This window comes from Motacilla alba, chromosome Z, assembly GCF_015832195.1.
Source record: "Motacilla alba alba isolate MOTALB_02 chromosome Z, Motacilla_alba_V1.0_pri, whole genome shotgun sequence".
NCBI classification, from domain to species: domain Eukaryota; kingdom Metazoa; phylum Chordata; class Aves; order Passeriformes; family Motacillidae; genus Motacilla; species Motacilla alba.
Genome location: NC_052046.1, coordinates 67000329 through 67015587, shown reverse-complemented (window position 1 = coordinate 67015587; position 15259 = coordinate 67000329). Strand labels below are relative to the sequence as shown.

At 42.6% G+C, this 15259-nt stretch overlaps 1 protein-coding gene across 2 annotated transcripts in view; it reads right to left on the bottom strand.

Moving 5' to 3' along the window:
* The window catches only part of MAN2A1 (mannosidase alpha class 2A member 1), a 106025-nt gene extending 94300 nt beyond the window's left edge, over positions 1–11725 (bottom strand). The window contains exon 1 of one of the 2 annotated variants that reach the window (XM_038123341.1): positions 11591–11725. In XM_038123341.1, the coding sequence (XP_037979269.1) occupies positions 11591–11725 (135 nt within the window). Of the gene's footprint in view, positions 1–11219; positions 11342–11590 lie in introns of those variants that run through there. The other variant, XM_038123342.1, reaches the window with a different exon arrangement.
* Positions 11726–15259: the final 3534 nt, after the last annotated feature.

Genomic DNA, 15259 nt, shown 5'->3' with positions numbered 1-15259 from the left:
ATTGCCAAACAACAATGTTTTGTAGACATTCTAGAGAACTCCACAAGAGGAAGGCTGCAGAACAACACCAGTGTGAACTGAAAGAAGTCAATGCATCTTCCAGTGCAACATGGAAGGAAGAGACCAATCCCACAAAGCAATTTAATGGTATCTAATCACTGCATTGTTGGGATGCAGGAGGGAACACAGCCAATCAAGACATCCCAAAACTGCCCTCTCATGTACTAGCCACTCCTCCCAAATTATTTGAGGGATGCTTTTTATCAGGCATGAATGTGCTAGCTTTTAGAGAATCAAAAAGGCCAGATTGTTTAATAAGACCTGAGGGATATCTATCATCATTAGCAGTAATTTCTTTATTTCCTCAGAATGACTTTAATGCAACAAGAAGTGACAAGAGAACAAACAAAACAGTCACTTTCACAATTATTAAAGTTGAATTCAGATCTGAAAATATACAACACACGATTAGATATTTTTGCAAGCAGCCGTCATAACAGCAAAACCTGCTTCAGTTCCAGGCATCTACATTTTACCATTACATTCAACACAAATACCATTGATTCAATAGACAGCTATTCTGTGACTTATGGTCCTAATGACTTTATCCCAGCACCACTGCCTTATTTTCTAGGACTGTAGTATAATATAAGAAACAACATCTTAGCATGACACTTTTTCCCCTTTCAACAGTAATATACTTGAAATATTTGCCTTTTTCTTTTCAGCAACTGTAGCTTGCAAAGGATTAGGTCTCCTTTCCAAATTGATGTGTACATTCTTTCAAATTCTCTTGGCTTTGAAAAGTCCTCAGGAATGAAAAAAATATAAAAAAAAAGAAAACTAAACCCTCACCAAGAGTTACCAACCATGTTTCTGGATTCTGTATTGTCATTACTATAATTCTACCTTTATGGAAGTTCTTAGTAATTTTCAGACAATATGTTTTACTATTACTTTAATGGTATTCGTTTGTTCTGCGTTTTATGAGCTGTCTAAAGTGCTGATCCACTTCTTGTTACTTCTGTTTGTTAGATTGATACATCCTGAAAACGGTAACATATTCTAAAATGCAACAAATGCAAACAGCTACTGTTTCCAAAAAAGACAAAAATATATGTTGACAACAAAACCAGATTAAGCTAAACAAAATGCAGGAGCAACATCCTAGAATCCCAACAGTTTAAAGAAAAACTCTAGAAACTAATAAAACAGATGAACTGAAAACAAGAAGAAATCAATATGCTGATGATGGAATACTGGAAAGAAAAAACAAAAAGAAAATAAACAGACTGTAATCCCATGCCACCTGGTGGCACAAAAGAAACAACCAGACTAGAGTCTTTCAAATGCTATGTTAAAGATACTGTGCACACATTTCTACGCAAAATTAGTGTTTTCTCTTGCAATATCTGTAATGTTTTGAAAGTAAGAAGGGCTTCTCTACATGAAGCCTAATAGCTGATTATGCCACTCAATCTAAAAATAGCATATATAAAACAATACTTGTTGGGGGCTTTACAGGCTCTGATTCTTAGATTCCTAGGAAATTACAGTACAGCTGCCATCCATACAAATCATTCCCAGCTTCACTGCATATGACTACAGTTCAGAGTTATCATATGTGCAAGCAGCTAAAATACTGCTCACACCTATCCCACCACTATCAACACTGTCTCTACAACTGCAAAATCAGACAACTGTTTAAAATTTTTATTCTCATTCATGTATGTGTAGAAGTATTCTACACCTTTTTCCACTAAAAGAGTTTCACACTGCTTAGCAATAGCCTGTGAATTACCTGATGAGAGAATACACCATCAGTCTGGTTTATATTATCTAGCCAATTACATGCTCTCCAGGGAAACAACAGACAGAGTGGAAAAAAACAAACAAAAAACCCATAAAAATCTCATAAAATACATGTTTGATTCATCCTTCCACCACCATATACTGCCAGTCTCTAAAAGACAGATATAAACTTCCTCCAAATTTGGAGGTCATGTCATATTTCATATCTTTAAGACATATCTTTCATTTAATTATACATTAAACCTTGAAAAACCTATAACAATTCTACCAGTTTACTGTTTATTATGTGGCAAAATATTTTTCTTTGTAAACCAAGTTCTCTGTCTACAAATAGCAATTTGTTACCAGATGGCCTTCAAACATCAACAACTTCATAAGTTGCTACATACACCCAGCAATAATTTGTAAGCTGCAAGGTTTCAGCCTACCTAGGACATTTATTTTCAGAAGCTGGTAAAGTATATTATTTTAACTTTGGAGGTAGAGCTTCTGTTATTTGGAGAAAGAAATCTTTAAGAAGACCTCCCATTGTGTAACCTAACAGAGGACATTGATATAGAAAAGTCTGCTTTCTTTTCTGGAGACTGTGAGATGCATCACGCCTCTCTTCTAAAGCTTTTAAGCATGCCATGTGCCAACTCAACTTGAATGCAAAACATGAAATAAAAAGCTACACTTAAGAACATGTAACCAAGACCTCATGTAATATCCAAGTTAAAACTGCAGCAAATCAAATTTTGGAGATCATCAAAATGGTTTTGTGTTTTGTTGTGAAATGTCAGATGCATGAGAATTAACTTTAAGAAACAATAGTGTCTCAGACTAGAAATGGATCCCAGCCTTCATTCAGTATGAAAATAATTCACGTCTGGAATCCATTCTCAAGGCGAAAACTTCACATGGATCCCAATTATGCAAAAGCTAGGTCTATTATGCAAAAGCTAGGTCTATCTTCATTGCACATTCACCTTTTCTTCTTATTAATTTTAAATAGATACTGCCTATTCAATAGTAAAATTATTTTAAAATATTAGCTGAATGTGAAAAACACTGCAAACTCTTCAAACCAGTGAATTTAACAGATGAAAATAAATTCCATTTCAACATTTATAAAGGAAGGCAGCTAACTTCAAATATCAAGGCCAAACAGTACCAAACTGAAGTTACTCTAAAGCTGTTTTATCTTATTAATTGCTAGCAACAGACCTTGTCTTACCAGAAAAACAGATTAGATGCAAGTTACAGGGGACACTAAATAGGTGTAATTAAAAGACAAAACACAGAGATCCTCGCCATTACTCAAACCATACTCCAACAGTATTCGTTTAAATTAAAATTTCAATTTTCCACACATTAGAGTGTTAGCAGGGAGATTTTTTTATGTTAGCAGGGAGATTTCTTTAACTTTTTTTAATCTGAGCAGAGATGCACAAATTTTACATTAACTGATTCTGTCTGAAATGTTGGGTTCTGCATGGCTTTGTAGATGCTGAATAGCAAAACCTCAGTAGGTACACAAGTCAAAAATGTTAGCAGAACTATCCCTGACTTCACAGCATCAAGTCCTCTCAGAACAGAAGGAACCTTGATCCAAGACTTTGAGAAATGCCTAACTGCACCAAAAATTGGAGATACATAAAATGTATCCTAGTACAAGTGATCAACACTAAAGTATGCTCTGTTAATCTACACTGTTTTAACATAAAGACACTAAAAGTAATGTGGATCACTCGGCCTACACAACCAGTTAAAAAGTTTGTAATAACTTTGGTGTAAGTTTCTTTCTTTCATTTATGTCTGTCTCTATATATTGATGAATGTGTAAATAAAGATTTTTTTTTAAAAAAGCAATAAAGCAAATCCTTCTGTTACTTCACAGCATAGGAAGCACTTCTGCAAGAAGTGCAAAGTGCCAATAAATCTACCAAAAGTAGCAGCAGTTGCAGCTTTGGTAGAGAATGGCATCACATGAACAGCACACCTGTTCACCATCCCTGTGATTACACAGGTTTGGACTTAACCAACTAAATCTTCTCATGTGAAGGCAACACAGATCCACATACCTTCCTCCCATTTGGAACAAGAAGTGTCCACACCTGTTAGCGGCCGTGAGAAACCTGCCACTATCACCACATGAATCAGCTACATAAACAGCTCCTTATGCTTCAGTCACTCTGAACCCTTCAGCAGTTTTCATGCCCCAAATATTCCAGAGCAGTCTGCTTTCCCACTGCCCTCTGCTTGTCATTCTCTGTTTGCTCCTGACACCAGTATGATTTGCAGCAAGGACTCTCCAGAAAGGAGCACAGTGACACCCAACACATGGAGGGAAGCCCAGTAACACAATGAGAGTCCAACATGTTTCATCCTGAGGAAGTAGTGTTCAGTTTCTCCTATCTAAACACTGTACATTGCAGAAAAGATGCTAGTTGGAATTTTCATTTCCTGAGTGAATGCACACTCCTTCTCTAAATGCAGACCAAAAGACCACTAGTGATCACTTCATCAGGAAAAAGACATCTAGCTCAAATAGTTGAAGAGGGAGTATGACAGAGCCACAGATGAGATCTCATAGAAACAGGCAGGCAGAGGGGAAATCCAGATTAGAGACTCCTGATGTTATGTCAGCTGGAATTGGGTTATTTGCATCCAGACTCAGCCAGCAACCACTGAGTGCTGGGTTCAAAACAAGCCAGAACCCATTCCCTTTCTCACCCACATGAAGAAAAAGGAGGCCACAAAGGAGCTGCCAGTGTCCTGCATTAGAGGCTCTGGTGTACCAAAGAACTGTGGTGAAGAAAGTGGAGCACCACAATGGACAGAGGTCTCCAAAGGATGTGTAATTTGAGGTCATTCACTATACACATTCACTACAGTAAGCAGTGAGGAGCAAAGTCTCATTTTCTGGCTGCACTGAATGGCAGTCATCATAACAGTTTTCTGCACCAGTCTTGCCAGTGACTATATCCAGGTACATCTCTAGAAATCACGAGCTATCTTTGCCAAAATCTTGATATAAACTCTGATGAGATGCCAGCTTATCAAGATGGTAACACCAGGAGGCATTCTTTGTTCACTATCAGAGCACTGTACAGCAAAGAGAACATATTAAATATGCAATTAAATGTTCACCTCCTGCACAGAAAAAACAAGCAGGTAAAAGTTTAAAATGTAACCCAATGTACCATCAGAGTTTAATATTTCAGAACACTGTTTCAGCGTGTATTATCTTTACAAGGCAGGATACAGAACAAAAACATAGACTGTATCAGTTAAAGGACAAATCAAGGTTTGAAGGCTTCGCTGATCCGTGCAGAGGGCTTATGTAAATTTGTGACAATGAAAAGAACATAAGAAACCTTGTTACTAACTTCCTGCCCTTAAAGTATTAATCTAAGAAAGCTCACTTTATGGAGGCATTGGAAATCTTCTGAATTAAATAACTACAAAAGTCTGTTCTCTTGAGAGAATGAGAAAATTCTGATCCAAAGATGCAATAGCCTGACAAATAGATTTTAAGAGCCTGACAAATAGATTTAAGACTACAGTTGATAGACTTTCACATTTTGCTTTACCACCAGAGGCAGCAATAACAAGAATGTTTAATGTACTATTACACTAGACTTATGTTTCATGCCATTTACAGAGACAAATATAAGGCATGCTGTTAGGGACTAGTTTTGACACCATCATCAGTGACCTGAAAGCAAGGAAAAAGAAATCCAGAAATATTCAGTTTAAAGTCAATTAAACTGAAAAATATTCACTACTTCTGTTACTGATACATTTTTGTGTACATCTGTAGATGAGAATCTGTTGATTCTCCTCCCTACCCTATGCTGAATCTTTATTTAAATGTCTAGCAGTACACAAGTGAAGCACAACTTATCTGCCTTTAAGAGCAGGAACTTTAATAATGGTTCTTTTCATCCAAACAAGTCAAAACTTAATGTGTTAGACAAAAAAAAAAGCTTAAGTAAGAACAAATTAGAAAACCTCTGTTTAGTTTATACCATTAAGCTAGGCAATGACTCTAGGTAGCAGAAGGATGTGCTCAATTATAGTTAAGAGTTACTGTTTTGTAGACTATGTATTCTGTAAAATACATTTTGGTCAACATTTTGCACCAGATTTAAAGATTGTAATTGAAGGAGGCTTATAGCTTCTGCTTGACTGCTGCTTAGCCAGAACTTTACACAAAATGTACAAGCAAAAAAAAAAAAAAAAAAAAAAAAAAAAAAAAAAAAAAAACAAACCAACAAATACACTCTGTGAACATTACGAAAACAAATAGGAAAACAAAGAATTGTTACTGACCTGTAATCCTGTAATTATGTTCACAAAGGCAGCTGCTCCTCCTTTGCAAAGTAGAAGTAATCCTAGAGTTTTATTATTTGCACTCAAGATCATTTCCATGACATTCAAAGGCTTTTAGATTGTGAAGTTACTGAGAGTTGTTAATAGGAATTTGTTTGTTTTAGATAAGTCAACATGTTTCAAAACCAGAAAAATTTATTCCTTCTGTGGATTTTTTCACTCAACTCTCAATCTCCGATGATGTAAAACTCATATGAATGCTAGTAAAAGTCACTGTGCCCACAGTTTTTCAGTGCTCAGAGGTCAAAAAATGAGTACTTCAAAATTAGGCACAACCTTAATTATCACTATTCACATTTTAAACAGACAAACATTTCCTAAAATACCTGACCAGGTTGCTTCCAATACTTCTACAAACAGAAGTCCTGTTCCTTGTTGCATAACATGGGCCAGAGAGCTCCCAAATGAGCTCATGAAAACACACTAGCTACTAAGAACATGCAGCATCAAAACACACATATTCATACTGCCTGTGACTAATTGATTTCAGCTACTTCACTATGGCAAGGTATACAGCAAAGCTGTAGCTGGAAAAGGTGTGCAGAGTGTATCTGCGGGGCATGGCACCTACCAAGCCCACAGCTCAGTGGCGACTCAGGGCTGACTGGAGGCGGAGCTGCCTTACAGTAGGGCAAGGGCTACTTCAGCACAACCCTGGAGTAAAGCTCACCACACAGATCAGAGAACTCTGGTGTTTCTGCCTGTGTTTGGTGCTAATTTCCTGCCACTACTGCTCCACCCTATTTTGATTCCTATTTTGGCCAAGTGGTACTACTGTCAAATTATTGGTTAATTGGGAAGAAATAACACCCCATACAGGAGCAACCACCACTTGTGATATTTATGCTGGAGTATCTGATGCATTGTGTAGATACCTTGAAAGCAAGAATCCAACAAGAACCTTAAGCAGTACCAACTGCCAGGACACTTAATGATTAGCTGGAAGGGCACAGGAACAAAAAAAAAAAAAAAAAAAAAAAAAAAAAAGAAAAAGAAAAAAAGAAAAAAAACCACAAAAACAAAAAAACCACAAAAACAAGCCAACTACTTATAGAGGAACTGTACTTGATCACCTCTCTTGGATGCAGTACAATTGGTGAGTTCATAAAAGCAGTTAACACACATGAGATGACAGAATGCTTCAAATAATGGTGGTCAAAAAGAGAGGTGGGGGAAAAAACACAGAGGGGAAAGGAGATCTTATTCAAATAACAGTTGTTTAGGAAAAAGAAAATAGCAAGCATGGTAATTGCTGTATGTTTCTGCTTTGCCATTTAATAAAGTTCAAAGAAAATAATGAAGACAAAATGAAGCATTCCTTGGTGCTGGTCCATTTACCTACCAGAATCACTGCAGTCTTGACTTTCAAAAATGTATTTTCAGAAGCAACATTTAACACAGTGCAGCGATATTGTCCCATAAAAGCTAAACCAAGCCATGTGAAAAAGTGGTTAGAGGAAAAAGCTCAAGCTCAAAGTATTAGCTCTCAGGTAGTGACAGGGGATGATTCAATGTGATGCTGTTTTCACCTTGCTTAGCCATAAAATTCACTAAAAATTAACTTTCATCATAAGACTACATAAAGAGCATATATTTCTGATGCAAGAGACTATGACAAACAAACCCTCTACTTCTTTTTTCTAATTGGACTTTTAGTGTGCATCATGCAGGCTTAGGTGAGACCCTTATTTTGATCTAGAATCAAAATAAACAGTCCACAAGTTGTTACACTATTTTCATTCTTCTATATGAGTCCAAAATCCAGAATAGATTAATATGGGTTATCAATACTTGTTATTCATCTGTGTACAATAACACAAGTTCTATAAGGTAAGCTGCTTATGGATGTTTTCTCAGGTTTGATTTGAATGTAGCTTTCACTTAGCAGTTATCAATTTAGCCCACACATCACTCATACATGACACTTGCTGCACTTGCTGCACAGGCAATGTCATAGGACTAAACACCACTTTTAGACTTCCTCAACTCTGCAGTCACACAAGGTTTCTGAGAAAATATTGTATTATTGCCGACAAAAACAATACACTCAGCTCTTTTTCTAATATATTAAATTAGAGGAATTTTACAGAATAATCTGTACAGACAACTGGTACAAGAGTAACCTAAAAATGCACCTAAGGCCCCCCCTGCACCTTGAGCTAGTCTCTGCACAACGTTGTAACATGGTTCCTAGCCTTGAGATAGGACAATAGGGCTCGTCATATTCTGATATGTGTCCTGAGACAGGAGTATCCCATGGCTATGAGCAGGCTCAGATAAAGATTGTGATATGGTCATCACCAGAATAATATACACCTGACAAACAGGCAGGATCCACAAACATACCTGCAGGAATTACAGAGGAGAGGTCAGTAAGCCTTGATCTACATGTGTTATAGGTACTTATCTTTCCCCAAATTAACAGTAGCTTCCATTCTATGGCAACATAAAGATCTTCTGCTATTATGATTTAAATGCACCACCAATGATGACAAGGATATAAATCACTTTAGCTAAAGTTCTATTACAGTTGCCTTAATGCCATCCTAGCACAGATAGGTATGACAAAAACCCACAGTGAAACTGACTATTGACGCCAGCTTTTGCAACACAAACACCAAGAAAGATACAAAGTTTCTGCTGTGTCACCGGCAAGCCTGACCATGGGTTCTGTTTTGTACCACAGTGCAAAGCATTTAAATACTTGGTCAAAACATAAAGCCATCTGTCTATGGATATTTATCCATCTTGGAAGCTCTTGCCCACAGATTATTTCTGCAAGATATTTTTGTTTGTGTCGTGACCTCTAAAACTAGTAAGCAAGTTCTGTGAGGACACCCTCTTGACCTCACTGGCCTGCATTGAGAAGCCTAAAAGAGGACTGAGTCTGATGCAAGCTACCTTGCGACCACACAAAGAGAAGGCACCCTGTTTTGGAAAAAACGTGGTAATGAAAATGGAGCAGCAGTTCTCATAACTTATTTTACTACTGGCACTAGTTTCATAGTATATATGAATACTAGCTGTATTCACTTTAGGTGAATACAGCTCAACAGACAGTAACTGCTGAAAAATCTCATCTCTTGTTCTGGTAGAATTCAAACACAACACCTAGACAGTAAATGCTTATAAGCTAAACAAGGGACTGCTTCCAGAAGTACCCACTTCTCTGAGCTAATCGTAAGCCACGTAAGTCAGAAAGAACAAACTAATCAATGTGTAACTTCCGGCACATGAAAGGTGACGTGTGCTGTTACCAGAGCTGCACAGAGAAACAGCAAAGTGCATTGCCACATCAGAGAGGTATAAAGTGAAACAAACCAATAACATTTGAAAGAAAAAAAAAAAAAAATCTTGATTCCTTTTTCCAAGATAAAAGATTCTGACCTATGTCATTGGAAAAGAAAAATGCATTCTTAAATCGACAGTCTGCTACCATGGTTTTTTTCAACCAAAACCAGCCTGAAGGTTTTACATCTGTGGCTAGTTTCACTTAGAGTACTTTGAGCTTTGGCAACACTGCATTGACACAAACAACTTTTTGTCAGCTGAGGTAGTAGTATTAAAGTGTTTCTTTCATATATTTCTAGAGGCTTCTATTCCACTCTTTATCTTTTGCATTTATTTCAAACTGATGTTACAAAACTCTGAAAGCATTTGCTAGGTGTCAGAGGTTTGACAGTTGTAACAAAGTGAAACATTTGAATTTCATCTGTAACTTCCTCAAAACACAAAGCAGTAAGAAAAGAAAAGGTAACTGTTTTACCCAAAGGAAAGACCAGCGAAAGGCAGAAGTTTTTCCAGTGATAATCAGAGGCTTCAAAGAAATCTAGGCACCGAAAAGATAAAAAGAGTAAACACTGACAGACTGTTCTAAAAGACCAAGGGGAGGAAGGAGGATGAAAGGAGAAACGCTTGTCTCAAGCTGACTACACCATCTAGAAGGAATAGGCCTGAAAACAGATCAAGGTACCAAGCCCATGGTCACAAGAGGAAAGACCTCTGACCAGGATTACACTGTAGGACAGGAACAGACAACTGCAAGACATTGACAATGGAAGACAAAACACGCCTAATAAATCTTTCTTGTTCACTCAAGTATTTCAACCCAAAATCTAACACTAAAAATAAAAAACCAACACCCAAGGATGAGCTTTCCTACTCCATACTTTAATACATACCTGTATTAAACTCAGCTGGCTGAATAATGATACATTAAGCGATTTCCTCATATAAGATATTTCCCATATCCCCAAAGCAGCACTCCTACGTAGCTGTTACAAAAGTGGCATGTAGCATTACCCTCCTGCTGGAGTTACACACTGAACAGACACAGCTGCTGTAGCCAGCCTTGTCTTGCTCCTCTTCTTGTCCTCTTGTTCTCTTCCTTTCTGCAAAAACTGAAGGCTGACCCCTGAACTGTAACTTAAAGGAATAAAGGCAGAACAGATCTGCTCACTGTCTTTATATTTAAGTCAAAGGTTTTGTCTTTACTATTAAAAAATTATATAAATTATTACTTTTGCATTGAATGAAACAAGAGTGGTTCTAACAGAGAGATAATTGTTACTTTTTAACTAAGTTCTTAGAGTACTTTTATTCACTTGAAGTCTCACTCCAGTACTAAATTATACTTTCCTTCGGTTTGTTTCCAATAAAAACAAAAATAAGTACCGTGCAAGCATAAATAGGTCATAACTTTGTAATCTATGTTGTGGGGTTTTGCTGTGTTTTTTGTCTCTAAGAACACACAGCTGTGTATAGGCAGCAGTATTGTGCCATTCTGCACAAAAAAACACGTCCTCTCTGAAATTCATGTTTCTTCTCACGGGCAAACATTCCTAATTAGAACACAGTCACGACACAACGCTTTTAAACTTCTCTGCCACGCAGCGAAGAGACAGAAAAGTGAAGAACTGAAGTACTGCGTCGTATGACCATGAGGAGCAGTCGGGTCAGCCAGCCACAGCTCCAAAGCACGGCTCAGCGGAAGGAAAGCAGCCACCAAGTCAGCATTTCCCTAAATCTACCTGTTGTTGACACAGCTGAGGTCCCCAGTTGTCAGCTCTGCCCGTCCTGTCCGCGCACACCCCGCACCCCGCGGAGCCACCCGCGGAGCCGCCACAGCCGCAGCGCGGCTCCGTCCCGTCCCGTCCCGTCCCGTCCCGCGGGGCGAGCCCCGCCAGACCCCGCGCCCGGCTGTACCCGCTCCCGCCGCAGCCCCACGCCGGGCCGGCACCAGCGCCGCCCGCAGGCGGGCCCGCTCGGCCCCCGCCCCGCCGGCCCCGAAGCCGCCGCGCCTCGGCGCTCCGGCAGCGGCACGTCCAGGGGACGGTGGCGGCGGCACGGCCGCCCTCCCCTCCACCTCCGGCCGCCGCGCCCCGGCCGCCGCCCCGCTCACCTTGGGGAAGGTGCCTTCTCGCCGGGGGCTTTTCGGGTGGTCGAAGTGACCACGGTCCAGCATCAGGTACAGGGAGAAGATCACCACGCAGAAGACCGCGCTACCGAACACCGTGAATTGCCGGCTCAGCTTCATCTCCGCGGCTGCGGGGCCGGCGCCGCCGCGCTGTTCCCGCCGCGGCCGGCGTACCCGGGCCCCTCTCGCCGCCCCGCGATCGGAGGCGAAAGTTCTCCCGCCGCGGTGGGGATCGCAGGCGCTGCCGCCCACGGAGCGGGGCGGCCCAAATCCTTCTCCGGAGAAGTGCGAGAAGTTGCCCTCTGCCCGCCTCGCCGGGACCGAGAAGCGTGTCGAGACCCCGCCGGCGCGACTGAGAGGAGAGCCGAGAGTTTCCGGGAGCGGATCGAGTTCGCGGGCAGAAGAGCGCCCAGCGGGGAAGTGGCGGCAGCAGCACCGCCGGGCCGACCAAGCGGCGCTGCTCCCCGCTCCCTTCCTCCTCCTTCTCCTCCTTCTCCGGCCGCCTCAGCAGCCGCTCCGCTCCCCCTCGCTGCCCGCACGCGACGCCGGAGTCTGGCACCTCCTTCCCCGGCCGGAGCGCTGCTGCTGCCGCCGCCGGAGCTCCTGGGGCCGCAGCGCACAAGCTCCGCGCCGAGAGAGCCCCCGCCCGTCCGCCGCCACCGCCGCCAGCCCCGCCGCCGCCGCCGGAGCGCCGCGTCACGGGCGCGGCTCCGCCCCCGCCGGCCGCGCCGCCCCGCGTTCGAGACCCGAGGCGAGCCGCGGCCCCCGCCCCTCCGCTCTGCGCGGGCAGGGGCAGCCCTGCTGCCCGCCCCCGGCTCGGCGCGGCGGGAGCTGCCCCGCGACCGCTCGGAGGCGCCGCGCACCGATGTCCCCGCTGCTGCCGCCGCCGCCCCGTCGGCGGTCGGTGTGTGGCAGCCTCCGCCGTGGAAGCGAGGAGGCTGGAAGAGGAAGCCAGAGGAAGGGAGGGACGGCAACCGAAGGACTCCGCCGTTCTGCCCGCGCCTCGCGGCGGCAGGGGACTGGAGGAGAAGGAGTGAGGGGCGTGGGGAGACCTCCGGTTCCGAACGACTCTGGCATGCGCGTTGTTCGGCAGAGCGGATCCCGTCCGCTCTCCTGTGGGATCCCTGTTGCCCGTCAGGCACGTTTGTGAGCCGCTGCCAAGCTTCAGCTCGGGTCAAGCTTTTCTAGGTTTGAAGAAGTAGAATGTTCCGCGTTGCTTTCATGTAAAGTAGCGCATGTTACTACAGGAATGGGTCACAGCTGAAATGGCCGGTTCATGGAAGGCCATTCAGGTTGTGATCTCTGTTTGGTAGCTTCTAGCTCCTAATTTTGGTCGGTCTGAAAATCGGTCTAAAAACACGCATTCCTGGTGTCTGCTTCGTTCCAGCGTTGCGAGGAATTACTTAAGATGCATTAGTTGCCATTGGGAATTAGGCACATCCTAGGAACATGTTCTACCATAGTGTGTGCTTCTTTATAAATGACTCATTGAGACATACACCTATGCCTTAAAGTCAGGATGTAAGTGTTAGCACCACTAATTTATTTTGCCAAGAATATCATCCCCTTTCCTACCCTGCCTGTTCCCAAGAGTTAAAACTGTAGTAGTACACAAAAATTTGGCCAATAAATTTCAGTGCATCTTTGCTGGAGTCAAGAAGCTTGTATCATTGCTAAGTTTTCCCATGTTTGAGGCTTTTTCTAATATCTTAGAGAACATGCTTCAAAGTTTGATTGTTCATGATTTTTGATTTCTCCCACTAGACAGAAAGTCAAAGTGTTGGATTCCATCTTTGAAGAGCAGTAAGGACCGCTGCAGTCACTGGGTATGAACCTCTAAGAGCTACTGTAGTTGCTGAGGGGAGGGGAACCTCAGTCCATCCATCTCTTATTATTTTGATGCCAAGGCCAAGAAAAGATTTTCAGGGCCTAGAGAGGGATGGCAGGTCAGTAAGAAAGCTCCTGAAGGGCAGCACAAAGGAATTCCAGCCACTCTGGCCTGTCAGTTGGCTTATGGTAGTAGAGAAGGCAACTTAAATGCCTCTGGGTACACAAGCATCTGGTGCTATGGAAATGCATGCAACTCCACCTGGGGATGGATGAAGAGCCAACCAAAGGCTTATAGTTCAGGATTAAAGGGAGGGCAGGGGCAGGGGACATTACAAAGGGGTTCTGCAACAGGCTGCCCGACCGGGAAGACCAAGGAGATGAGTCCCTCCACAGACAGAGAGGAGGGACTCCTCATGTTCACAAGCCCTGGTCCTCACAGGGGACTTCAATCAGCCCAACATTTGTTGGAGGAGCAACACAGCAGAGCACAGGCAATCCAGGAGGTTCCTGGAATGTCTTGGTGAATACTTCCTTCTCCAAGTCATAGAGGAGCCAGTGAGGAGTGGTGCTGTAGTGGGCATTATTCTCACCAACAAGGAGAGGGCTGGTGGGGAATGTGAAGCTCAAGGGCCGCAGTGAACATGAACGGGTGGAATCCGAGATGCTTCGGGCAATGAGGAGGGAGCACAGAAAGTTCACCACCATGGACTTCAGAATAGCTGACTGGTCTGTTCAGGGGTCTGCTTTATCACAGGATAAAGCCCTGGAGAGAGGCACAGGGAAACTGGTTAATAGTCAGCTCATTAATACCTCTTCCAAGCAATGCATCCCAACAAAAAGGAAGTCAGGCAAACCCACAGGAGACCTGCCTGAATGAACAAGGGGTTTCTGGAAACTCAAATATTAAAAGGAAGCCTATAGAGGGTGGAAGTAAAGACAGGTATTCAGGGAGAAATAAGGAGAACTAATCTGAGTACCCAGGGGTCAGCTGGGGAAGATAAAGCACTGGTAGTATTAAACTTAGCCAGGGACAAAAGGTCAAAAATAAAAGCTTCTATAGGTATGTCAGTGGTGAAAGAAAGAATAGAAAAAATGTGAGGGCCTCTCCAGAAGAATAAAGGGGATTACCTGGAACATGGAGAAAGCTGAGGTACTTCATTACTTTTTTGCCTCAATCTTTATTGGCGAGTGACTCCAGCCTCCCTGCCCAAGTCACAGAAGGCAAAAGCCATATGTAAAATGAAGAAGCACCCACTGTAGGAGAAGATGAGATTTAAGAACATATAAGGAAACTGAAGGTGCACAATTCCATGGGTTCTGATGAACTACATCCACAGGTCCTGAGGGAACTGGTGGAAAAAGAGGATAAGCCACTGTATTTGAGAAGTCATGATGGTCAGGTAGACTTCCTAGGACTGGAAAAGGGGTAGTACCAATCTCATTTTTAAAAGGGAGACTCATTTTTAAGGAAGACTCAGGGAACTACAGGCCAGTGAGTGTCACCTGGACACCGAGCAACATGACAGAGCAAACCCTTCTCAAAACTATGGTAAGGCATGTAGAAAATAAGGAGATGACTGACAGCCAACATGTCTCATGTTCCAACTAAGAGCAGCTCTGGGAAGAAGAACTTGGGGTGTTGGTGGATGAGAAGTTTTTCATAAACCAGCAATGTGAGCTTGCTGCCCAGAAACCAAACATGTCCTGGGCTACATTGAAAGAGTAGCCAGCATGTCTAGGGAGGTGATTCTTCCCCTCTGCTCAGCTATCATGAGACCTCAACTGGAGCATTCAGTGCTGGGATCCCCAGCATAAGGACATAGA